A 26,306-nucleotide genomic window follows, 5' to 3' on the forward strand; every position below is an offset into this window, starting at 1 on the left:
GTGACATAGAGATCTTGTGCTTTGCCTTCTGATTCTACCAAGGAAGAAAAGATAAGCCAAGAACTACTACTGTGGGGCTTAAATGGCTCAGGCTGGATCTTTTAATCATTGGAAAAAACTGGTGAACTGGGGGTGCCAATCACTTCATATCATAATATAGAAAAAAATTTGAGGGAGAAAAAATTCCTGCAAAAAATCTAAATTTTGAATGAAAGATTTAATTTTTTATTTATTGACTTCATCTACAAATTTTTATCTTACTCATTTGCCCAAATATTTATTGAATGTCTGTCATGTTCTAGGCTCTCTGCTAGGCACCCAAGTCACAAAAAAGAACAAAAATAACATAATCTTGTTTTCTAATGGCTCACATTCTCATGGCGAAGAATATAGGTATTGATTGATTTGTCATTAAAAATATTTTCTATATCATTAACTCTTTTTATCTATATTTACCCATGTAAGAAAAACATAAAATACACTCACCTTGTTACAAATTGTAATATCTTAGATAAGGGTCTCTCTCCCCTTGGTTATTACCCCTACCAGTCCTGACTCCCTTCCTACTGAATTTATGTGTATCTTCCTAGGCATTTTTTTAATGTAGTTACATATATGCTTTATAGTTTTCACTTGTCAGTTTTATAAACAGTAACATATTCTATCTATCTTTCTTCATCTTGATTTTTTTCCTCTTAAAATGTAACCTAAAGATCATTCTAAGTTGGTAAAGTTGTCTCTGTCTGTTCTGTTTATCACTATATAGAATTCCATAAAATGGGTGAGCCAATAGTTTATCTGGCCATTTCCCCAATGACAGATATTTAGTCCAACTTCACTGACTCACATTGTTCTTGCAGGTTGGAGTTTGGAAATCCTTTATTCATTCTCTCACCGATTCATTCAACAAGTATTTCTCAAGTGCCTGTTTGTAATTTCATGAAACCCACTGTTGCACAGAATGATTTCTCTGGATGAAAAGTGCCTGGAAATCACATACCTTTGGGGTATACTGGCAGCAGAATGGCAAGAGTTGAAACTGGTCCCTCTGGAGAGAGTGGGAGTTTCTGAAAACGGATGCAGAGATCTGCAGTTGGGGGAAATACCACTGATGAAATGTGTTGATTTAGAGTCTCCTGGGAGGTCACTGTGACTCTTTCCCTTCCAGAGCAAACACTTGCATTTCCTCTTCATTTCTCATCATCTCATAATGGCCACACCTTCAAAGAAGAGACTGCATGCAGCGGAGGAATTGCTCTTCTCTTCAAGAGCATTGTGTTACAGAAGGTGTGAGAATTTAGGTGTTAGGTGCTCACTAGTGCTCATTACTAAGGTGACAGAATGTCTCACTTTTGACAGATGGCAAATCATTGGGGAACCTTTCAGGAATACAGCTTTGCGAGGTACCAACTTTCAGGAAGAAGTTAAGATTATGGGACGAAAGAGGCATGGTAAGCATCTCTTTCAGAGGTCACCGAAGCATCTCTGGAATAATTTCCGTAAAGGTGGAGGATTCCATATTGCATAGTTAACACTCTCTAGGTGCTATCATCCATATGCAACACTAGCAAACTCCTTTATTCTGCATGTGTGCTCAGTTTTCTTAGTTGTTCCCGACTCTTTTGAGACCCCATAGACTGTAGCCCGCAAGACTCCCCTGTCCGTGGGATTCTCTAGGCAAAAATACTGGAGTGGGTTGCCATTTCCTCTTCCAAGGGATCTTCCTGACCCAGGGATTGAACCTGTGTCTCCTGCATTGGCAAGTGGATTCTTTACTATTGAGCCACCTGGGCTTCCTTTTATTATGGCAAAAGCAAAAGGGTGTGTCTCTCTATCCTAATAGGCAGTACAAGTCACTTGAAAGTGTTTCCATACAGAATAGGATTGTTATAGTTCACTTTTATATAGCTTAGATATACTATAACTCATCTAGTTTCATCAAATATAATAAAAGTTGGCAAAAAATTGTGATTTATTGAAGAATATAATGTTGATATCAATTCTCCCAAGGAGACCAAATTATCATACATGGGTTCCTGAATTTGCCTTAGTCCTGTCCATGTTTGGTAAGAAGAGCTGGGTACTACCTTTTCTTTGTTCAGTTGCTTCTCTGCCCTAAGGCTGAGAAAGTGCACATTTCTGAAAAATAAAGACTCTGTTTTAATAGATGATTGAGCTTTCTGGGGGTCTTGGAGGGGCTTCCCTGATGGCTCTGTTGCTGCTGCTGAGTCGCTTCAGTCATGTCCGACTCTGTAAGACCCCATAGACGGCAGCCCACCAAGCTCCTCTGTCCCTGGGATTCTCCAGGCAAGAACATTGGAGTGGGCTGCCATTTCCTTCTCCAATGCATAGGCTCAGACAGTATATAATCCACCTGAAATGCAGGAGATGTGGGTTTGATCCTTGGATGGGGAAGATCCCCTGGAGAAGGAAATGGCTTCTTACTCCAGTATTCTTGCCTGGAGAATCCCATGGACTGAGGAGCCTGGTGAGCTGTAGTCCATGGGGTATAAAGAGATGGACATGACTAACACTTTCACTTTTCTTGGAAGACAGGCAGAAGATACCTTTCACTTACTACGTCCTCTCAGTGTGTTCTAGGCCTGCTACAATTTTTGTTTCACTCTGTGTTTGAGATTCATACTTTATTTTGTAATGTTCAGTAGTCACTGACCTGGACCTGGATCCAGGGGAAGCCACGTATAGCCACAGTTTTAAGGAAGCTAGAAGAGCATGGGTGAGTCCTTGGCCTTGACTCTTATTTTCCTCCTCCACAAAAGGAGTTGCCTGAAGAATTTCTGTGGTCCCTATTTCTATATGGTTCTGTGAGTAGCAAAAACATATAATCTTCTAAGAGGGAAAAATTAAGCCCAAGTAACACTTGAGGTGTGAATTGATACGAGTTGGAAGAATACAGTATTGAATACTTGGTTTGCAACTAGTTTGAATGATCTGGAGAATGCAAGAATGACTACAGCAGAGGAGGCAGAGCTCCCAGTTTTCCAATGTGCACGTTCTGCTCCTGTGGTTCTTAAACCAGAGTGTGCTTCAGAATATTTGAAAGGTTTACAAAAACATGGATTTCTGACCCTTAGGTCCAGATTTTCTGATGCATGTTCTGAGGTGACTTGGAATTCTATTAAGTTCACAGGTGCTATTGCTGCTGCTATTGGGACCACTTTGAGACAGTCTATCCTCATATTAGGAAACTCAGACTGCTTTCTACCTAACACTGGAAATTATATGTAATATTATCTAGTTAATAGCATGATGATCAATGACACTGGCAATATGAAAATATGAATGTAACTGTTCTATGAACAGGTTCTCATGAATAGCTGAATTTTAGTAGAATACCATTTAGGAATATATTTTCATTAAATTTCCCTCTAAGTCAGCACTTACTGATTTAATCTGCTCACTCCTTTAGGACAATTAAAGAACCTCTATTTTTATCAAGGCTGGTGAAAATAGTCTATGCGCTCTAGCTGAACCAGTGACAAGATGCCAAGACCCATGGCGTTACTAAGAGACCTCCCCACTTCCATTTCACTTATGAAAGACGTGTCAGTAAAACCCCAGAGTGAAACAGCAATCCTGCCACCTACCTCATGAAGTCTTTCACAGTCATTTGAACCATTCCTTTTTCAGGAAAAGGAACTGCAACAAAAAAGAGGAGATGAGCTTAATTTCCTTGTTTTCTCATGGAATACTTTTCTCACCCTCAACTGAACCAACATGGGATTGGTTTCCATATCCAAGATTGTTATCAACATGAGATACAAGGTGTCTCTGTAGCAAACAAGACAGAATGCAACTAGTGGCTAAATTGTGTGACAAGCCCTTGAGGAAATGGGGTACTTGCTCAGTGAAGAGGGAAGACAGTGGCGAAGGGAGTAGTCAGCAAAGGTTTCATGGAGGAAGAAGTACCTGTCTTGGATTTTTCAGAATGGGAATAATTTGATAAATGGAAGAGGTGTTGTCATGAAAGAAGAGGGTCTATAGCAAGGCTAAACATAGTGATAGGGCTAAGCTGATTAGATCACAGGACATTTGGGGATATTCTCTCCTGGTACATAAGATTGAGGAACAAGGACAGACAATACATGAAGGATGCAGCATACCTGGAGTATCTTCCATTAACCTGTACCACCTAATCCTTACAACAGTCTTATGATTTAGCACTTATTATTATCTTTCAGATAAGGAAATTAAGACTCACAGAATGTTGAGTAATGAGCCCATGGTCACACAGTCAAATATAGCAGATCCAGAAATTTATCATTACCTTTATTATGTATTACAGTGATAATAAGTGGGTGCATGCTTAGTCGTGTCTGACTCTTTTTGTGACCCAAGGATGCAGCCTACCAGGCTTCTCTGTTCATGGAATTTTGCAGGTAAGAACACTGGAGTGGGTTGTCATTTCCTACTCCAAAGGATAGAACCCTTGTCTCCTGCATCTCTTGCATTGGCAGGTGGATTCTTTACCACTGAGCCACCTGGGAAGCTCATTATAACAATAATCAGTTACTGTTTATTTAACATTACCTTTGTGTGAAGCAATGTGTTAAGCATGTTACATGCACAAAATTTATCCATGAAACAAGTATCATTCATCCTTACTTAACACAGACACAAACTGAGGCTCAGAGTAAGTGAATTTCCAGTGGTCAGTAGGATGCAACAATTTATTTTTGTTTGTTGCTATTGTTTCAAGACACTACACTGTCAACAGACTGTCTTGTAACTTACCTGAAAGTCAGAAAAAGAGTTTATAGGTATGTGTCAGGACATAGAAAACCACAAAAAGTTTTTCAGCAAACAAGTACATGTGAGAAAGATGATGCCAAAAGTCCATTTGCCTGGTTAGTGGTGCTGAGGACAGGATAGAAGAGCTACATATCGGATGCCAAAGAGGCCTATTCAGGGGCCGATGCAGTACTCAGAACCTGTTTCATGAGGTAATCTTGTAGCAGGCGTGTGCACTTTCAAGGATAAATGACCATTATAGTAAATATGTGACATTTCTTATCTGACTCAAACTTATGAACCAAATTAGAAATGAACATAGACTCCAAATTCCTGTCTTTTTTGCCTGTTATATCTATAGTTTTAAAAATATGGGTTTTAGCAGAGGAATTCTTTTACAAATTTCCAGTAATTTAATTGTATAAAAGGAGAGTTGTTCTGGACAGAGTGGATTCCCATTTAGCTCTTCTTTCACCCTGTGAGTCACCTCCAAGATCCACAGTTTGAAAACATCATCTGTTCAAACCTCTCACTTCGGTGTGTGTGCATGCTAAGTCGCTTCAGTCGTGTCCAACTCTATGTGACCCCATGGACCGTAGCCCCCCAGGCTCCTTTGTCCATGAGATTCTGCAGGCAAGAATACTGGAGTGGGTTGCCGTGCCCTTCTCCAGGGGATCTTCCAGACGCAGGGATTGAATCCTTGTCTCTTGTGTCTCCTGCATTGGCAGGCGGGTTCTTTACCACTAGTGCCACCTGGAAGTGAAGTGACATAAAAGTCCTGTTCGACTCTTTGTGACCCCATGGACTACACACTCCATGGAATTCTCCAGGCCAGAATATTGGAGTGGGTAGCCTTTCCCTTCTCCAAGGGATCTTCCCAACCCAGGGATCGAACCCAGGTCTCCCGCATTGCAGGCTGATTCTTTACCAGCTGAGCCACAAGGGAAGCCCAAGAATACTGGAGTGAGTAGCCTATCCCTTCTCCAGTGGATCTTCCTGACCCAGGAATCAAACCGGGGTCTCCTGCACTGCAGACGGATTCTTTACCAACTGAGATATCAGGGAAGTCCTAATACAGCCACCTGGAAGGCAATGCTAACCCACTGCAGGACTCGTGCTCACTGAAATCAGCCTCAACGCTTTTCAAATCACAAAGCCAACGCCAATTGATTGAAGTTGTCACATGGAGAGAAAGCCTATTTGCCGCTTTATTAATCATATTATAGACGCAAGCATGGTATAATTTTTGGCAGTCATGTTATAATGACTTGATGAATTAAATAATACGTTGTCCAAAATGAAAGGTTAAAATAAATATTTATCATTTTAAGCAATTATTTTTTTCTATTTCTCTCCCCTCTTTTCATCTATTGCTTGGCATGTATCTCACAAAGTCAGGCTCCATTTGTGCCTAATTAGTTTATCCAGAAAATTCTGGAGTTTCTGAGCAGCATTTCTCACAGAAAATATTGTAGAGTCCTAGAATATCTGGCTTCATATTCTGCCAGTGCCACCTCTCTTGCCATTACATTAGTCTTCTCTGGTTGTTGGCTATTGCGCTGGATTTCCTGGAGCTTGTGAATGAATGCATATGTCCAGACTAGGGGTCTGACATTGTTGTCACGGTAAATTGCTCAAACTGTCAGAGAGGAAATGACCCGTTTTCAGGTATCGATGAAAAGAGTTAGCACAGCCTTGTTGCGTGCTAACAAACTGAACAAAAGCTGTTCAGTTCGGTTCAATTAAATCGCTCAGTTGGTTCTGACTCTTTGTCACCCCATGAATCGCAGCATGCCAGGCCTCCCTGTCCATCACCAACCCCCGGAGTTTACCCAGACTCATGTCCATTGAGTCGGTGATGCCATCCAGCCATCTCATCCTCTGTCATCCCCTTCTCCTCCTGCCCCCAACCCCTCCCAGCATCAGGGTCTTTTCCAATGAGTCAACTCTTTGCATGAGGTGGCCAAAATATTGGAATTTCAGATTCAACATCAGTCCTTCCAATGAACACCCAGGACTGATCTCCTTTAGAATGGACTGGTTGGATCTTCTTACGGCCCAAGGGACTCTCAAGAGTCTTCTCCAACACCACAGTTCAAAAGCATCAATTCTTTGGTGCTCAGCTTTCTTCACTGTCCAACTCTCACATCCATACACGACCACTGGAAAAACCATAGCCTTGACTAGATGGACCTTTGTTGGCAAAGTAATGTCTCTGCTTTTTAATATGCTATCTAGGTTGGTCATAACTTCCCTTCCAAGGAGTAAGCATCTTTTAATTTCATGGCTGCAATCACCATCTGCAGTGATTTGGGAGCCCCAAAACACAAAGTCTGACACTGTTTCCACTGTTTCAAAAACTGTAGCCCCATAGAAAATCTAAGTCATCCAGAAACTTCCATGTCCCTTCACCCAGGGCTTCTTCATGGGATTCTAGTGTCCACACAGATTTACTGGCAATGTTCCACAGATCACACCTCGCAGTTCTGCTGTCTAGCTTCAGGACTGATCTGGTTGCCAGGAAACCCAGGGAAGCCCCACAGGGGAACAGGAGCCCCTAAAGATAACATATTTTCTAGGAAATGTGCAAAGTGGACCTGCTCGTTCACAGTGGGGGAGTTTTATGGTCTGATGACATACACATGAAATCCTTACACAGTTAGAGCATCAGCAGGGGAAAGGCTTTCTTTCCTTCTGCTTTATGGTTCCTTTTAAGGCCCAGATATTGCTGATGACTAGGGGCTGGGCGAGATGTTTGATTCTCCTTACCCGAACCCCACTCTCACTAATGTTCAGATATAGTTTTTATATCTTTTGTTAGACTCATCATCTTCTTTCGTCTTGATCTTGTTTAAAATGACACAAACGTCAATCTGTATCCAATATATTCAGATGTGTAGACTTCTCTGCAGCCAAGCTCAGATTTAAACTCACTAGATAAGCCTGACTTTTAAAATTATAATACAATGATCAGAAATTAATTAACTTCACCTGTTTCAACTCCATGTTGCATCCTCGGGGCTCCCTGTGTCCTAGGAGACCAAGGGGCATTTTCAGTGTTATTATGTGTTTACCTCCTGTTGTGACTGTGGAAGCAGCAACTGGCCTTCCCAGTGTTTGGACCCAGACAGTTGAAACTTGCACAGGACAGTGTGAGACTATTATTCTATGCTTGTTTGAGGGCTTTTTGGTTTTAGTTTTGTTTTTATTTTCCACTTCTTTGGTTTACAAAGTAAATTTCCTGGAACCTGAAGACAGGCTTGTTAGGGTCGGCCCCTTGCATTTTTGCCTGTTTTCAATAATGAGCCAGAAGCTGGTAGTCTAGTTCTCAGCAGCACTGGGATTGTTAGACTTTCATTAAGACCCAGAAGGTCCAGCAGCCCCAGTGCAGTTCTCTTCAGGGCAGCCTCTCTGTTAGACGACGTGCTCTGCAGTTCTCTGCAGTCTCTCCCAGTCTGCCTGGTTCATTAGCACCCACCTGCCTGGCTTCTGGAAGCACTGGAGTCTGCGACCTCTAATCAGAGCATGAATTTGACACCCAGGGAATGCCATCATGGGACAAACAAACTGCTCCTGTTACAAAGTGTTCCTCAAAGCTTCTGCAGGTAGAAGAAGTGGGGCTATTACAGATGGGCCCGTGTTCACCACATAAGCCTGCTGCTGGCGGTGGTTTAGTTGCTGAGTTCTGTTTGATTCTTGTGACTGCATGGACTGAATTCCGCCAGGCCCCTCTGTCCAAGGGATTCTCCAGGCAAGAATACTGGAGTGGGTTGCCATTTCCTCCTCCAGAGGATCTTCCCAACCCAGGGATTGAACTCCCGTCTCTTACGTCTCCTGCGTCGGTAGGCGGGTCCTTCACAATTAGTGCCACCTGGGAAGACTTTTTACTGCTGGGCCTCCTCAGTTCTGGCTGCTTCTCTGTCTGTTTGGTTCTATATTTTCTCCATTTCTTTGTCCTTCCAAGATAGTACTCTTGTCAGGTTTTTAAAACCAGATTTTACTCTCTAAAGGCATGGAGGCAACAAAGAAAAAATTGAGGCCCTCCTATTTTCAAGATCCCTAAGGGTTGAGCTGAAGGAAAATTAAAGTGAGAAAAAAATTTCCCTGCTCTACTGAATACATCCCATTGCATGGGTTAAAATGCCAGTTCTGATTCCCTTTCAGATACTTGAGTCTCCAGCCATCCTCCCTACTGTTAGGTGGACTTCTGCCATCTGAAGCAGCAGACACTGCACTTAACCCTGCAAAATGTATTACTGGAGAAGATGTAGTGAGATATGCAGAAGGCACTAATTAGCACCTTTATTGGCTTGGAAAGCATTTTTTATTTTGGTTTTCCTAAGCATTTCTGACTGATTCATGGAAGACATTTGGTTCTTTGGAATATCGTCCAATAGACTAATCAAATTACATTTTCACAGGGCTCTAAAATAATAACATTCTGCAGCTTTCTGTATATTTAACTCCTGCGTGACCAAGATAGTAGAGGCACTTTAAAGGGTTTGTTTGCCTCAGCTGGCAATTTATTAAACTATTTTTTTTTACAAAGAAGAGACTCTGACATTCTCCCTGACCCTCATGCTCAGAACTTTAAAGCTAGTTGTGATACTATGTTTCTGTTCAACTAGATAGTTATCTATTTTACAGATGCTGTGGACTCTTCTCTATTCCTCTGCTGACACCCAGATCAAGCCCTTGTCACCTCAAGCCTGAGGTTAACTTCTTCCCAAAGCATGCAACCTCTTCCCATTGCCAGGATGAACACTGGAATCTGTCATTTCTCTTCTCAGAAACCGTTTATAACTCATTACAATAGAGATGGCAAATATGAGACACCTGCTTCAGTTCCCCAATGCAACACCAGTGGAGTTATTAGTTATTATTCATGACTCTCTATTCAGGTGAACAAAGATATGGCTTCACAATTCTACTCTACACAGACCCCAGCTGCACTACCCATCCTTTCTCTGGAACCTGAGATGATATGTCTTTGCCATGTCTGTGCTAAGAAAGGGTGATACTCTCTTTCTGGATTTGAAGGTATTTATAAACTGATCACACCCTATTTGACAGAAAAATGTCTCCCTTTGCTCTCTAGCATGAGACCATTTCTCTAGTTGTACCATCTTCTGCATGCTTTCCTGCACACATTCAGTTTGCTTCTCATTCTGTGCCTTTGTTCAAGCTCCTTTTGGTTCCAGGAAATGACGTTATCGTGTTTTGTCTCTCTATTTTTGCAAAACTATACCTCTCTTGGATTGACTAGCTCAGGTCTCACCTTTTCTTTGGAGATTTCCCAATCTGAATAAATCATCTTTATTATGGACCAGTTTTTACTAAGATATCTTTTTGTTGACTAGGTTTAGGGAAATCAGCTGTGTTAGAGATGATTCTTACTTCAGTGATCTTTACAATTTTGTTAATAAGACCAATCATATCTTACTAATTTGAGGTGTACAGACCAAGTGTCATAAGCATAGAATCCATGATGGGTATGACTGGTATTCAGAAGACAATTTGAGTCTCTTGGGGCAGATGTCAGGAAGGGCCTTACAGAGGACATGGGACTTGGGTAAGATCTCAAAAGAAGAACAAGAGGTAAACAGAAAAGGAAGACTTTAAGACAGGAAGAACTGGATGAACAAAGAGAATGGACTAGGGATGTAATGAGAGGAGATAAGACTAGACAGTCTTGTAGAAAGTTGGTATAGGTTATATTCATACTGTAATGGCCCTGAAAAGTCAGAGTAACATACTTGAGAGCAGGAGTCACATATTTTACATCTTTGCATCCTTCACCTTGCACAATTCTCTGCTTTGAATGCTTTCATTTGAAAAGCATTATTTTTCAATATGTTCATCCCTAACACATTTTCTAGTAATGTTTTCAAAGGGAACATCTATTATATTTCACTGGATTTACTGTAACCTATTCCTATAATATAGATCACAAAGTCAGAACTTGAGTTAGCAAGTTCTTATTATTTAAAAAATTCCTCTGGAAAGGGATAGGTTTACTCTTCAGGGGCCTCTCTGAGAAACAGGGAAGAAATGTCTAAATAGTAAAAATGACAAATGAACTAAGTACCCACCGTGTAATCTATGGCACTGAGCCAAACTTTGACAGAACCTGTCTCGTGCTGTTGAAGTTGGCTCTAGTTTTTTCACTCGCAGATATGTGTGAATGTGTTATTAAACAAGAACATGATATATAAAACTACATGTCAGCTCATGCTTTTGGTGTACGCGTCTGCCCTTGTAGCATCAGGATGGTGTGCTCCACAGGCAGACAGAGCTGATGTCGGATTTGTTCTCTGTATGGCCCTGGGTTTGCCACACATCAGCTCCTCTCTCCAAGCTTTCTTATACACAGTTTTACAGTGGAATCTGGAAGTAAGGGTGAGTCAGCAGCCTAAGAAGAGGACCCTTAACATCCATGACCATGATTCCTGTAGCACCACCAGTGACCCCAAAGAGGATCTGAATGTTGTACTGTGTCTGTGGTTAAAGGAAGGTCTGTGGATCCTTATGGAGCTCAAGCCAAGAATCTGACTTGTTTGCTTGTGAAGCTGGTGACCAAGAGGAGTTAGTCTGCGTCCACTGATGGTGGTTCTTAGAAAGGAAAAAGAGAAAGAAACTGAAGGATGCCCATGAGGCTCTTTCCTGTAAGTTATCCATGTGCCCTGATCAGATGGTTCCCTGAAGATACATAAAAAGGAGACTGCGGGACCACTCCGCTAATATGCCCTAATGTTTGTCAGAAGACAGGGCAGAAAGTAGAAAACCACCCTTTGAGAAGACTCGGGATGTAAGTAATATGGGTAGATGTCCAATTTTTTGTAATTCTTGATATTCATATGGAAAGAAGGGGCAAGGTCCTTAAGGTAATTTTCATAAAAGGAGAAGCCTAAATGATTTCTATCAGTCAGTGATCCTGAGTAAGCAGTGTTTCAATGAAAGAGACTTCAAAGCCTCAAGAGACAAGGTCCTAGAGGGGAGATCCAGGCTCTGCTGATGGCTCTGGGAAGCCAGGGAAAGTGTCACAATCACCTCAGTACATCTTGGTCACTGGATCATTCCCATCAGCCAACACACCTGTCTGCAACAGCTCTCATCCCCAGAAAAAGAATATCTTCTTCTGTCTCTACCTCTCCTCCAGCTATCATTTTAGTCACCGTTCCCTTTTACCTCATCACTCCTCCAAATACTTTTCTGTTTCCACTTCCAATTTTTCACTTGAAGGTAGTATAACCAGCCTTTCTCCCCAACTATTCCTCTGAAATAGCTCTTTTCAAGGTCACCAGTGACCTAATTGCCAAACCTAATGGCCATTTCTCATTCCTCATCATATATAACCAGTTAATTACAGTTGACAGTGCTGGTCATTCCCTCCTTGACACCTTAACTTTACTCATCTTCCAGACACTTTTCTCTTTCTCTTTGTTTTACTTCATGACCTTCTCCTCATCTTCCTCCCTTGCTGGTTTTTCCGTATCTCTCAGGCTTCTTCTCTGTCTCTATGCACTTGCTTGGTGACCTTATTTGAACTTTTGGGTTATCATCATCTATATGCCATCTAGACCCAAACAGTTATCTATTAATTCCTGGACTTTCCCCCTGAACTCGAGATTTGTATTTCCAATTTGTACTAATGTATCCCTATTTGTTAGTATCTCTTTGGGTTTCTATTAGGTATTTGAATCATAGCATGCCTAAAATTGCATCTCTTACCTCAAGCCTGATTCTTCTATGTTCTTCCCATTCCAATAAATGACGATGCACCCTGTCCAAATGCTTGGGCAAAATTCACTGCGGTCATCCTTGGCTTTTCTTCCTCTCTTTTATATTCTACATCCACAAGCATATCCTATCCTACCTATATTCCAAATATATCCAGAATCTAACACTACTCTCTGCAACATTTGCTATTGCCCTGGTCTATGCCCTCATCCTCTTTTCCATAAGTTATTTCCTTAGCCTTCTAACGGGACTCCCTGGTTTCACCTTTTCTCCAACAGAATTTATTTTCCAAGTAGCCACTACAGTTGTCCTGTTAAAAAGAACCAAGGTTATGTCACTACTTTGTATAAAACATTAATTATACAAATGTTTTTGTATAAAACATTTTCCCTCTGAGAAAAAGGAAGATTTTTACAGGGATATAGCCCTAAATTATGTGACCTCTGCATACTTCTTAACTCATAGCACTTTGTTGTATTCCTTGCTTACTTAGCTGCAACCTTTTAGGCCTCCTTGCTATTCTTAGAATACAGAGAGCACATTCTCATCCCAGGGCCTTTGCACATTCTGTCTCATGTGCCTTGAACAGTTCATCCTACAAATAAGCAAATGTCACACCCCTTCACTTTGTTCAGGTAACTGCTCAAAGGTACTTTATCAGACATTTAACCTCACTGTCTATACTCCCGGCATATTATATATTTATTTGTTTATTGTATCTATCTCCACTGCATCTTCTTTCTTCAGCATCTCCAATATTAATGAAGTATCCAGTTTGTAGGAGGCAGTCTATGCATATTTGTTAAATAACTGGAGAATGGAATAAAAGGGAATCTATCAGAAGTTTTGTGTGCTTAAGGCCATGGAAATGGAGTTGATAGCATATTTGTTCTCTAGTCTCCAGACTAAGTCTAAGACTCAAAGAAAGATACGGGTTGTAGGAAGAAGCTGAAAGTTGATTCCCATCATGAGTTTTGTGTGACCCAGAACATTAGTAATGCTACCTAGGTCAGCACATGCAGTGTAATAGAAAAGACTGTCTCCATAAATTCTGTAAGAATTGGAACACCAGAGGAACACAAGAAGAAAGACACTCAGGAAGTGATGAGACATGAATTGTCCATATGTTGACACCCAGGAAATTCTGTTAGAGTAGCAGCAGTGACAGTGGAAGTCAACTCTTTCATAAAAATATGTGAGGCATCTTCTGTTGACTTCCAGAAATACTAATATTTACAGGGGATACTTTACAAGGGACCCTGTGACACCAAGATAAAGGCAATGATCTCTCAGAATTGGTGTACTAATTTCATTGTAATGTGATGTTTACCCACAGGCTGAAGAAACCTGAGGCAAATTTAAGTTATAGGAGTTATTTATAGATTAATTCAGAGTACCTTTTTACATCTTCCTCTATATTTTTTTTAAATTAATAATTAAAAAATCTGTATGTACCTCAAGTGTAAATGAAATAAGGCTTTATCAGTATAAAAAAATCCTAAATTTAGGAAGTGTCCCTTTTTGCTATCCAAGCTTGGTTCACAGAAATAAGGAAAGTCTAGGGAGAAAATTAATGGCCATAGATTTATACCAGTATGCAGTATACTGGTTTCTGGTAAGAAGAGCATAAACTTCGAAATCAAACAGACTTGAGTTCAAATCACGTTTCCACCTCTTTGGCTTTAAGTGGTTTTGGGAAAATCTCTCAACTTTACTGAGTGTCTGTTTCTTCAGTATTTAATGAAATTAATCAATCACCTTGTTTGAGGAGTATGTCACAATAGTTTTCAAATATGCAATAAGCACTCGATATATGATAATTATTACTCATAATAATCAGCATTATTATCACTTTTGAGACTGAAATGTATAGAGATCAGAAACCTAGTGAGCCTCAGGAAAAAAAAGAATTTCCCAACTATTAAGCATTAGTTCCTTAGTCATGTCAATTTTCTAAGAGCTTAGTTTCTTATGATTTAAAATTTCTAGAGTTAAGGAAGAATGACTTATGACTTGCCAGAAAATTCTTTGATGCATCTTTTTTATTTTAATTTTAAGATCCAGATGTGACCATTTTGTATTTCTGCAGATACTTGATTGACACTTAAAAATTAGCATTGTCCCACTTTAAAAAAAATTAAATTCAAGAGAACTGAGTTGTGGCTCTGAAAGCTGGTACAAGAGTCAGAAGAGCTGGAAGGGGAAGTGGTTGCCAGGGAGCTGACCCCCTCTGCTCATGCTTTGACTTTTGCAGCAGGGATGTTGAGGCAGAGCTCTCCTCCCAGGATACTCCCAGGGGCATCCATGCATAACATGGAGTGTAATTCATACTGTAGTCTAGAGAGCCAATGTGGCTACACAGTCAGACAGACCCATGTTCAAATCTCAACTCACTTTCCTCCTGACTGGTTACTTTGAGCAAGTTACTTAACCTTCCTAAGCTTCATTTATCTCTTTGCAAAAGTTAATAATGGTGATATCCACCTCAGAAGATGGTTCTGGTAAATGAAATAATATGCATATAGAGTACCTAGCCTGTGTGCTCTTGACATGTACTAATTTCTTTCCTCTCCGAGTTTTACTGAAGACACTGAACTGCCAAGGGTAAGGGGGCTTTACCTAGCATAATGGTGGTGAACAAGATGGGCCAACCAGATTCCAGCTGAATAAAAATTAGAATTTAGGGAGCCACAGAACATCATGAAAACCAAAGAATCAACATAAGAAGCCAAGACCTGACCTTGGCCATCTCAAGACAGAGGAGGAAATCAGCAACAGGGCCACTGAAACCTTATTCCACTTCTTCATTTTATCTGAGGCCCATGGAATGCTTTCCATGGGAGGTACGGGGTCACCTAAAAGATAAGAAGGTGCTTGGATGTTGTTGCTACTTTAATGAAGAAAGCCTTAGAATTATCACTGAGAGAAGCAAACAGCAGAATGATTTCTACTCGTAGTTGGTTGAATAGTATCCACCCAAATTTCACTTCAGTATTTGAAATTTCACTTCAGAAGATATCCTTTATCTAGAAACAGGGTCTCTGCAGATATAATTAGTAAAGGTAAGGTCATACTGGGTAAAGATGAGGCTTAAACCCTAAATCCAATGACTGGTGTCCTTAAGAGAAGAGGAGACGACTCAGTGGGGAAAGTCAGCCGTGTGAAGACAGAGGCGGAGGATGCAAGGATGAAAGGGATGCCTAGGTTGATGGGACCCACGAGAAAGAGACTGGATAGGCCTCTTCCCTAGAGCCTTCAGAGAGAGAATAACCTTGCTGACACTTTATTTCAGACCTTCAGCCTTCATAACTGTGAGAGAATGAATTTCTGTTTTTAAGCCACCAATTCTGTGGTAATTGTTCAGGGCTGCCCTAAGAATGAACGCACCACTCTACATCATAGTGGGATTATGGGAGTTTTTTCAGGATTTCTGCTCCAGCAGAGACTCCTTTCTTTTCTCTACTTCAGTTCCTTTTGGTTTCACCATAGTTTTCTCTCTGAAACACTCTTCATGACCTTCAGGTCTCCAGTTTCTACTACTACTGTTGTAGTTTCCACTTCCTGGTGCTGTGTTTGGCTTCCCTAGACTTGGGATGCCTTGAGCTCTTTGTGGCAGAACCAGCACACAGAGGGGCTGAGGGGTTGCCTGCCTGCAGGCTCCTCTGCCCACCTCTAACCAGCTGTGACTAAAAACTGTGGCACTTGACCACTCAGATTCTTCACCTGTGAAACGTAGATGAACACCAGCCTTGCTAGGTTACTGAGCTTAAAATATGATAGATGAGGAAGGGCCTTGTAAAAGTGATGGCTCAGTTAAACTTGTAAGAAGCTGTTCCATTATTATTAAAAACCTCACTAAAGATAAAGACCCCGGGAAATAGAAACTGTGTGTGTCTGATCTGAGAGTCATTTTGTTACCCCTTCTTTCCTCCAGGTCTTCACTTCATGCCTTTATTTCATTGACTTGATTCAGAGGAGGAAGGGCCATGTTTTGTCTTAATTCCTGGGAAGTGAAGCTTCTAATACAGTTACTGACAACCCCAGAACTGGTTGCCAGACCTCCCACTAAAAACTGGGAAAGATGAAATATCAGAGGGATCTGAAATGCTGGCTATATTTCTTAACTTCTTGTCTTTTCTTGAGAATGAACTATCAATAACAAAGGTACTTAAATTCAACTTATTGGCAAGCATCTTTAGAGATTTTGGCATCATGAAACTTTCATATTAAAAAAAAATAAGCTTGGAGAAGGAAGAAATTTTAATGATATACCTAAATTTTAAAGTAAAAATTCTGAAATTTAAACTGGCTTGTAGCAAATGGTCAATATTAATTTAAATGGCAGTGAAGAAAGTGAAATAATTAAAACCAGCCAAGTAAGTAACAATTAGACTAATAATTTTCCCTCTAATCATTAAATTTTTGTTTTATGTCATTTTTACATACGTTATTTAGGGCATTTCATCAATTTTAAAGCACACTTTTTTTTCACATTTTAACAACTATGAAATCAGGATGTGTCTGGTAGTCAGTGTGGCCTATTATAATGCCTAATTATAATCGACATGGACGGTTGTTTTGTTTTCTTATCTGAGTAGTACTTAAAATGTGGGTGCATTTTACAATTGAGGAGTCTTACATTCTAGGAAATACCATATTTGATTTAGTGAAGATGGAAACTGTGAGACTTGTAGATAAATTTCTTTTTCTTCTTATAATGTTCTTATCAAATCTCAATGTAACAAGTGTGCCACATTTTCTGCCTCGGAAATACATACTTGATATGTGCACTGTTTGCTCTAGAATTCAGTCATTTGTTGTTTTTGAGAACAAATGCATCATTAGAAAGAGAAGATATAATTTTAAGACTGAAGGGTAGAAACTAGATTTAGAAATAAAAATGCAATACAGTGTAAGGAAATATTTAGCAGTTTCATTTCCATAATCACATCCTTGCAAAATGTCTTTACAGACCCAGCAAGTTTTCTGTTAAGAGTCTGAGCTAACAATATGGGCAAGGGTTCTGGTTTCCAGCCCCCGATCTGCTGCTTGATAACACCTATCCTTTCTGAACTTGTCTTACCTATTACACAAAGTGATTGAGCTGAATGGTTTCCAAGATCTGTTTCATTTCTAGGAACCTCTGGTAGTTCTCATTTTTAAAAGATTTAGTCAAACAAACATTTTAATACATCTACTCAGGTACACAAAGCATAACTGCTTCTGGGTTCTCTTGTCTTACCAATGTGGTCGACGACTGGCTGAAAATTTTCATTTACAGAGACACTATAAAGAAACAAAAGTATTGTGAGTCAAACAACGAAATTATGCTAAATTACTTTTTAATTAAACAGACCAGAGTAAATGAAGAGCTAAGCTTTATGACAAGAGGACTTGAAGAAATCAATGAACAGCTAGGGGACTGAAATAGTATTATTCTATTTTGTACTTTTAAGTGATATATAACCTTTGCAATAAAAGATTAGTCCTTCAAACACCCAGTTAAAATGGAAATTCCTACATGTCACACCTTGTCCCAGAAGGGTTACCCACATGTTTTCATGGATCTTTGCAAGAAAGATGTGCAAGGACATAAAGAAACACTTACAAGAATCCAGAGTCCAGCCACTGCTGAATAATTTCTTGTTTGGAATCTTCTGCAAATGAGAAACAAAGCAGTCAAAGTATAACCAGGTGAAGAGATATCACCCCATTATTTAGCCACTACACAATAGGTCCATTTCCTAGTATTTAATCACATGTTTCTATAAGCAGAGTCATTTTTCCCCCAAGGCAAAACTTCCTGTTTTCCATAATTGGCTTTTCCTGAGAATAAAGTATAAACTTGCCAAAAGACTATAACTTAAAGAGAAAGAAAATGTTAAAAGGAAAAAAAGAGCAAGAGATGTTAGAATAATTTTTAAATTACCTGGTATGATACAAAGGCTGAAAAAGCATGGGAGATTTTTGCCTTTCCTTGTTGAGTATAAATCACGTGGAGACTCTCCTTACTGAATCACATTTACCTAAGGCAGCTAGCCAGTGATGTTTATTTGCAAGGAGTTCTCTGCCAGGTTAGAAAGTAAATTTGCATTCATTCTAGGGCAAATTGCACTACAGTCCCAGAATTGCCAAAGGCACCCTGTGTTATAAAAGCACCAGTCTTTTAAGGTGGATCTTTGTCACTGGCTCAACAAACTAGTCAAGAGGCAAAAAGGAAAGGCTATAAAAGCAGTTTTTCCTGTAAATATTTGCTTCCTTTCCGGTTGGTTACAAGTTACTCTGGGTTTATTTTCTCTGACTTTATCCTAAGAAGCAGTAAGATACCCGAATTACTCCCTCACAAGGTGTCTGGTGAACCAAAAAGGCCAAAAGGACATGGGAGGTGCTTAGTCTTCAACTGGGTTACTGTGAAGGGATAGAATAAATTGGTGGTGGCAAGGAAGAAAAGCCATGAAATAGTAACATCACAAACAAGCAAATAAGAAATCATAGTGAAAAGACAAATGTTTCCTTACTTATTACTCTTTAAACAATTAAAATTAGTAGCAACATCTTGTGCAAAGACCTGCAAATAAGAGCCTTTCAATAAGATGATTGATGTCCTGCAAGAAGCCTCATATCACTGACATGAACTCCACAGTTTTGGGGTCCTAGGAGACTTAGAATGAGGGGACATTGGAGTGGAAAGGAAGCAGGATTCATTCTTTAGTTGGTTTGTTTCCATTAAGAAGGTTTTTATTTTAAGTGTCTGTAGGTGAAGTCAGATGTGCCCATTTCATAAAAGTTTTTGGTTGTCATACCAGCAATACGTGGCATCTTCACAGCAAGCCCTTGTTCCAAAATCATTTGTCCCCAGCCCAAAGCTCCACATCATTCACCACTCACAGTAGGTTGGTTTCAAATAGCCCTGATGGCCTGTTCTCACCCAGCATGGGAGTGTTGAGACTGTGGTCCTCCTCCTCAGAGCCAGGGGGCAGTTGCTCATCCAGGGGAGCCCATGCCTGCTTGGTAGATTTCAATATGTCTCTCCTGCTCTTTTCCTGGCCTCCTTGTGACTTCTCCTCCATTATAAGAGAGTAATTCAGTATGCTAATTAAAAAAAAAAAAAAACACACACACACAAACAAATTAGACGCAATAAGTTCAGCTTCCAGTCTTCTTTCAGTAAGAGGGAGAGGACCAGAGGGCTCACAGTCCAGTGAATGGATCCAGCTCCACAATTTCTGGGAGCCTGGCTCATTTATCCAAGCAAGTTCCCTGAAAGAAATAATCTAATTGTCACAATTTTGTAGTAAATTTAAGAGCAGTGGGGTTAAGTTGCATACCCAAAGTCACACAACAAACAGGATTCAAACCCAGGTTTTGGACTCCAAACATGTTCCCATGACTATTAAACTGTATGTGTGGCTTCCCCAATGGCTCAAGTGGTTAAGAATCTGCCTGCAATACAGGAGACACAGGTTCAACCCCTAGGTCATGAAGATCCTCTGGAGGAGGGCATGGCAACCCACTCCATTATTCTTGCCTGAAGAATCCTATGGACAGAGGAGCCTGGTGGGATACAGTCCATAGAGCTGCAAAAAGTCAGACACAACTGAGCATGCAGATTCATGCTCATCTGCCCTAAAGGATGGTTGAGACAATTGGGATATTAATAAATGTATTTGCACATGATACAAGAAATATAGCCTGTCCCCATCACCTCATTTGGCCTTTATTAATATCATCATGACCTTTATTAATATCTCCTATCATAAGAAAGGAGACAGAGTAAGAAAAGAGACAGAAGCCTAGGACAGTTGTGTAAATTGTTTAAAATCTTCATACCATCAGACCATTGAGAACAAGGGCCTCCTTCTTTACTAGCTGGTTGTCAATATTTGAATTATCAGCAGATAGTAGGTGCTAAATAAATATGTACAAAATTAAAACAGCAAGTGCAGCAATCAGAGAAGAAAAAGAAGTAAGAGGAATCCAAATTGGAAAAGAAGAAGTTAAACTGTCACTGTTTGTAGATTATAAGATACCACATATGGAAGATCCTAAAAATGCTACCAGAAAACTGCTAGAACTCATCAATGAATTTGGTAAAGTTGCAGGTTATAAAATTAATACACAGAAACCTTTTGTATTTCTATATACTAACAACAAAAGATCAGAAAGTGAAATTCAAGAATAATTCCATTTACCATTACCTCAAAAAGAATAAAGTACCTAAGAATAAACCTACCTAAGGTGGCAAAAGACCTGTACTCTGAAAACTATAAGATGCTGATGAAAGAAATCAAAGAAGACATAAACAGATGGAAAGATATACCATGTTTGTGCATTAGAAGAATCAATATTATCAAAATGACTATCCTACCCAAGGCAATGTACAGATTCAATGCAACTCCTATCAAATTACCAATGGCATTTTTCACAGGACTAGAACCAAAAAATCTCAAGATTTGTAGAGAGACACAAAAGACCCCGAATAGCCAACACAATCTCAAGAAAGAAAAACAGAACTGGAGGAATCAGGCTCCTTGACTTCAGACTTCTCTACAAACCTACTATCATCAAAACAGTATAGTTCTGGCACAAAAATAGAAACATAGATTAAGGGAGCAAGATAGAACACCCAGAAATAAGCCCATGAACCTCTGGTCAATTAATATATGACAAAGCAGGCAAGACTACACATTGTTGGAAAGACAGTCTCTTCTACAAATGGTGCTGGGAAAACTGGACAGTTATATGTAAAAAAACATGAAATTAGATCATTCTTTAACTCCATACACAAAAATAAGTTCAAATGGAGTAAAGCCCTAAATGTGAGACTGGAGACTATAGAACTCTTGGATAAAAACATAGGTAGAACACTTTCTGGCATAAATCACAGCAGTATCTTTTTCAATCTGTATCCCAGAATATGGAAATAAAAACAAAAATAAACACATGGGACCTACTTAAACTCAAAAGCTTTTGCACAGGAAAGGAAACAATAAACAAAACAAAAAGACAACCCGCAGGTTTGGAGAAAATATTTGCAAATGATGTGACCAATAAGGGTGCTGGGCTGTGCTGTGCTAAGTCACTTCAGTAGTGTCCGACTCTCTGTGACTCTATGGACTGCAGCCCGCCAGGCTCTTGTCCGTGGGATTCTCCAGGCAAGAATCCTGGAGTGGGTTGCCATTTCCTTCTACAGGGGATCTTCCACCCAGGGATAGGACCTGTGTCACTTATGTCTCCTGCATTTGCACGCAGGTTCTTTGCCACTAGCACTGCCTGGGAAGCCCTGACTGATAAGGGATTAGTCTCCAAAATTTACAAACAGCTCATGACGCTGTTTATAACAGCATCAAAACAAACAACCCACTCAAAAAAGTGGGCAGAAAATCTAAATAGACATTTCTCCAAATAAGATATACAGATGGTGAATGGGCACATGGGAAGACGTTAGGCATTGTCAATTATTAGAGAAAAGCAAATCAAAACTACAATGAGAGATAGCCTCACACCAGCCAGAATGGCTATCATAAAAGAATTCCACAAACAATAAATGCTAGAGAGGATGTGAAGAGAAGGGAATCCTTTTACACTTTTTGATGAGAATGCAAATTGGTACAGCCACTATGGAGAACAGTATGGAAGATCCTTTAAAAACTAAAAATAGAGCTATCATATGATAGCTGTAATCCCACTCCTGGGCATATGTCTGCAAAAGAACATGATCCAAAAGTATACCTACACCCTAGTGTTCATTACAGCACTGTTTGCAATAGCCAAGGCATAAAAGCAGCCAAAATGTCCATTGACAGCGGAGTGGATAAAGAAGACATGGTAAGTGTATACAATGGAATATTACTCAGTCATTAAAAAGAATGAAACAATGTCATTAGCAGCAGCATGAATGGACCTTCACTCCATGTCATACTGATTGAAGAAAGTCAGAGAGAGAAGGAGAAACATAACAGACATCCCTTATATGTGGAAACAAAAAATGATACAAATGAAATTCCTTACAAAACAGAAAAAGATTCATTGACTTAGAGGATGAACTTATAGTTGCTGGGGATGAGGAAGGATGGGGTAAAGGGATAGTTAGGGAGTTTGGGGTGGACATGTACACACTGCTATATCTAAAATGGATAACCAACAGAGATCTACTGTATAGCATATGGACCTCTGTTCAATGTTATGTGGCAGCCTGAAGGGAGGGGAGTTTAGGGGACAATGGAGACATGTATATGTATGGCTGAACCCCTGAGCTGTTCACCTTAAATTATCACAACATTATTAATTGGCTATATCCTAATGCAAAACAAAATGTTAAAAAATTAAAGTAACAAGGCCAGAGTACAAAACCATTAAACTTGACTAAATTCTTTCCAGGCATCTACCTGAAATTGTGTTAGTTTATTCTTCAAGTTTAAAGAAATGACTGAATAGTCAAATACCTACTTCAGCATCATGTCTTAAATCCCTAAACTTCTGCACAATCACTGATAATATTACATGGAGACAATCATTCCTAATCAGTGTGTTAATAAGTCAAGTTGTTCAGATTATTATGAACATTTGAATATTTTTATTTAATTATAGATGAGCATTCTATGAGTAACTGGCAATAAGAGTCTTCTTACATGCTTTATATACTAAGATTCTATTGTTCACTTGTAAAAATATACAATTATTGTTGCAATAATAAATAACTGCAAAAATAATTTGGGATGACTGCTAACTTTATGTTTAAAAAGCAATGATTAAGAAATCTCAATTAATTAAAAATAAAGGCAGAGGGTGGACAGTTAATATCTATATTAATGGTGGGCCTTTTAGCCAGCTAATTTTAGAAAGTTAACTTTAGGAATGTCCTCTGGGAGTAAATAAACATTTACAAAAATTTCAATGATAACATAAGAGAAATTTTACAGAGGTGATTATATTTCTAAACTCTATAGAATTATTTCATATGCTAGAACCCATAATATGGCAAAATAAAATTTAGAAACTACATTTAATTTTAGTTATTTGACTTTTGAGTAAAAAAGTTCTCTCTGGCAATGCCTTGCATTTTGTATGTGTGAAAAATAATAAAAGCATCAACTTTGACACTGCAAAATCTCACAAGGAGGAAACCCCCCAAATCATGTTCAACAACATTCATGGAATATCAGACTCAGTAAAGGATCAGGGTTTGAAGAAAAGAATAATGTATGACAAAACAGTAAGATTCCCCAAGTAATCTTGCTCCTTCATTGACCTAGCTGAAAGTCAGTTTCTGTGTAGCAAAAAGATTTTGCTTTGTAGTGGCAACAGGAGGTGTTAAGCAGCTCTGATCTCAAGTTGCTGCTTCTGTCCTATACAGTGGAATTTTCACCTATTGACTACTTTTTCAAATCTAATACTGTAAAAATCATCAAAACTTTAGATCAAGGTGTTGCTTTATACATACACCCCCTAATTTCCTTTCTACAATGACATGTATGACCTCAGCCACCAGCCTTGCACAGCCAGTGAGGATATGCTCCCTGCCAGCTCAGTTGTACTTGGCCTTAGAGTAGGAAAAAGCTTGCCAAGAAAAGTGGGAACCCTTGCTAAAAACAAGGGTCAGGGACTGATTTGTAAAGAAAAATTCTTTTGTTCCCTCTGTTTTAGTGGATGCCTTCCCAGTTAGTAAACAAATCTGCTTCTGGAAATGTATTCTCTGATGCTTGAATGACCTTGCTATGGCATCTTTCTCTGGCTTGACCCCCCGGGCAGTCTCTTGGAAAAGGACACAGATCAGGCACCATGGTGCTTATTTGCTTCAGCCGTGTCCAAACCTTTGTGACCCCATGGACTGTAACCTACCAGGCTCCTCTGTCCATGGGATTTCCCAGGCAAGAATGCTGGAGTAGCTTGCCATTTCCTCCTCCGGTGGGTCTTCCCTACCCAGGGATGGAATCTGTGCCTTCTGCGTTGCAGGCAGATTCTTTACTGCTGAGCCACCCAGGAAGCCCCACAGATCAAGTGGCCCGCTCAAATAGTCCAGTGGACTGACAGGGCAGAGTTATGGCATGTGGCCTCTGCTGACTCCCCTAGTAAACCCTGTGTCCCCAGGACCACTTGGAACCTAGGTCTTGCCAATTCTGACTTACCCAAAGTGAATTCTCATTCTGGATTGCTTTGTCTTTTGTGTTTGAGAGATACTTCTCTCTCTTCAGACTCCTTATCTTCTGATCACTGTTGTTCTTGTTGTTGTTGTTTAGTCACCAGGTCCTCTCACTCTTTTGTGACCCCATGGGGGGGGGGGTAACTTGCTAGGCTCCTCTGTCCATGGGATTTCCCAACTAAGAGTATTGGTTTAGTAGTTAAGACATGTCCAACTCTTGTGACCCCATGGACAGTAGCCCGTCAGGCTCCTCTGTCCATGGAATTCTTCAGGCAAGAATACTGGCATGGGTTGCCATTTCCTTCTCCAGGGGTTCTTCTTGACCCAGGGATTGAACCCGGATCTCCTGCATTGCAGGCAGATTCTTTATAAACTGAGCTACAAGGGAAGCCTCAATAATACTGGAGTGGGTTGTTATTTCCTTCTCCAGGTCGTCTTCCTGATCCAGTGATCAAGCCTACATCTCCTGCATTGGCAGGCAGATTCTTTACTGCTGAGCCACAGGGAAGCTTTGTATTCTGATTACTATATCATTAATCTGTATGTGTATAACACAGGAAATTCCTAATATTATCAAATTTAACAACACACAAACAAGAGGATGCTATATATGCATCAAGAAGTCTATTTTGCAAGAACAAAGCAAAATAAAACAAACAAACAAAAAATGAAATTGAAGAGACAAAAAGAAATGTGCTGAAATGTTATCAAGATTTCAAAATTTTTTAACTGGTTAAAATGAGAAAAATGTGGCTTTGTTATTAATACAGTTGTTTTACATCACATTTTCTTTCACTTGAGCAAATGTAAACATACAGGCTGTTTTCACTGTGAAGCCTTCAGCACACAGTGAAATAAGATAATTTGATACTCAGAGCAGCAATAATGATTACATTCTTGTCCTCTGAAGTTACTTAACTTGTGCACCTCTATGCAAATATCTTGCCTGATCAAACTGGTTGTTCATACTGGGGAATAAGGACTGTGTTTTCTTTTTCTTTTTTTAAATCTCTGTATTCCTCAGAGATCCCAGCACAGCACTTTACCCAGAGTAAATAATCTTTTAACTATTACCTGTTGCTTGGTTATTTGGGAAAGGAACATGCAGTTGGTGTAGCCAGCATTTTTGGTGTAGCCAGCATTCTCAGTTCACATTCTATGTGGTTAAAAGAACAAATGCCTTCAGGTCAGATAACTCCAAATTTTAATCAGCTCTGCTGTTTTTCTGACATTTCCTAGGGGAAATTCTCAAATTCTTCTGATAATCTATTTCCTCATCTTTGTAATGAGTGTGAAATAATAACTTCATAGGGTTGTTGGGAAAATTTAATGAAAAATGTATACAGAATAATAATTTTCCATATTGGTCAGGTTTTTTTTTCCTTCTCTTTTCTATATTGCCTCTCATTGTTCTGGCAAGAACTGTCAAGAAGATGAATCACCAATCAATGCAGTAGTTTTTCTCATAGGATATAAATTTGACACCCTTAGTTTGTAGATAACGCATGTCATCTTGAAATTATTTAGTTTGGATAGTTGAGAAGAAGATGTATTTGACGAGTATGAGGATAACATAATTATGTGACCATGAGTATGAAAACTTCCCTGAGATTAGTTAGAGGCTCATATCAGAGTTTGGAAATTCCTTTAACTATGAATTTAATTTCAAGGT

At 39.6% G+C, this 26,306-nt stretch overlaps 1 protein-coding gene across 1 annotated transcript in view; it reads right to left on the reverse strand.

Annotated features, from left to right (window-relative positions):
- ITPRID1 (ITPR interacting domain containing 1) overlaps positions 1–24,637 on the reverse strand; it is an 84,224-nt gene extending 59,587 nt beyond the window's left edge. Inside the window, exons 1-6 of the mRNA XM_065938480.1 lie at positions 24,621–24,637; positions 19,421–19,584; positions 18,101–18,149; positions 17,735–17,778; positions 3,609–3,660; positions 1,001–1,087 (exon numbers count right to left, since the gene is read on the reverse strand). Coding sequence (XP_065794552.1) covers positions 1,001–1,087; positions 3,609–3,660; positions 17,735–17,778; positions 18,101–18,149; positions 19,421–19,584; positions 24,621–24,637 — 413 coding nt within the window. The remainder of the gene's footprint in view (positions 1–1,000; positions 1,088–3,608; positions 3,661–17,734; positions 17,779–18,100; positions 18,150–19,420; positions 19,585–24,620) is intronic.
- Positions 24,638–26,306: the final 1,669 nt, after the last annotated feature.

Source organism: Muntiacus reevesi, chromosome 6 (assembly GCF_963930625.1).
Source record: "Muntiacus reevesi chromosome 6, mMunRee1.1, whole genome shotgun sequence".
Taxonomy (NCBI): Eukaryota; Metazoa; Chordata; class Mammalia; order Artiodactyla; family Cervidae; genus Muntiacus; species Muntiacus reevesi.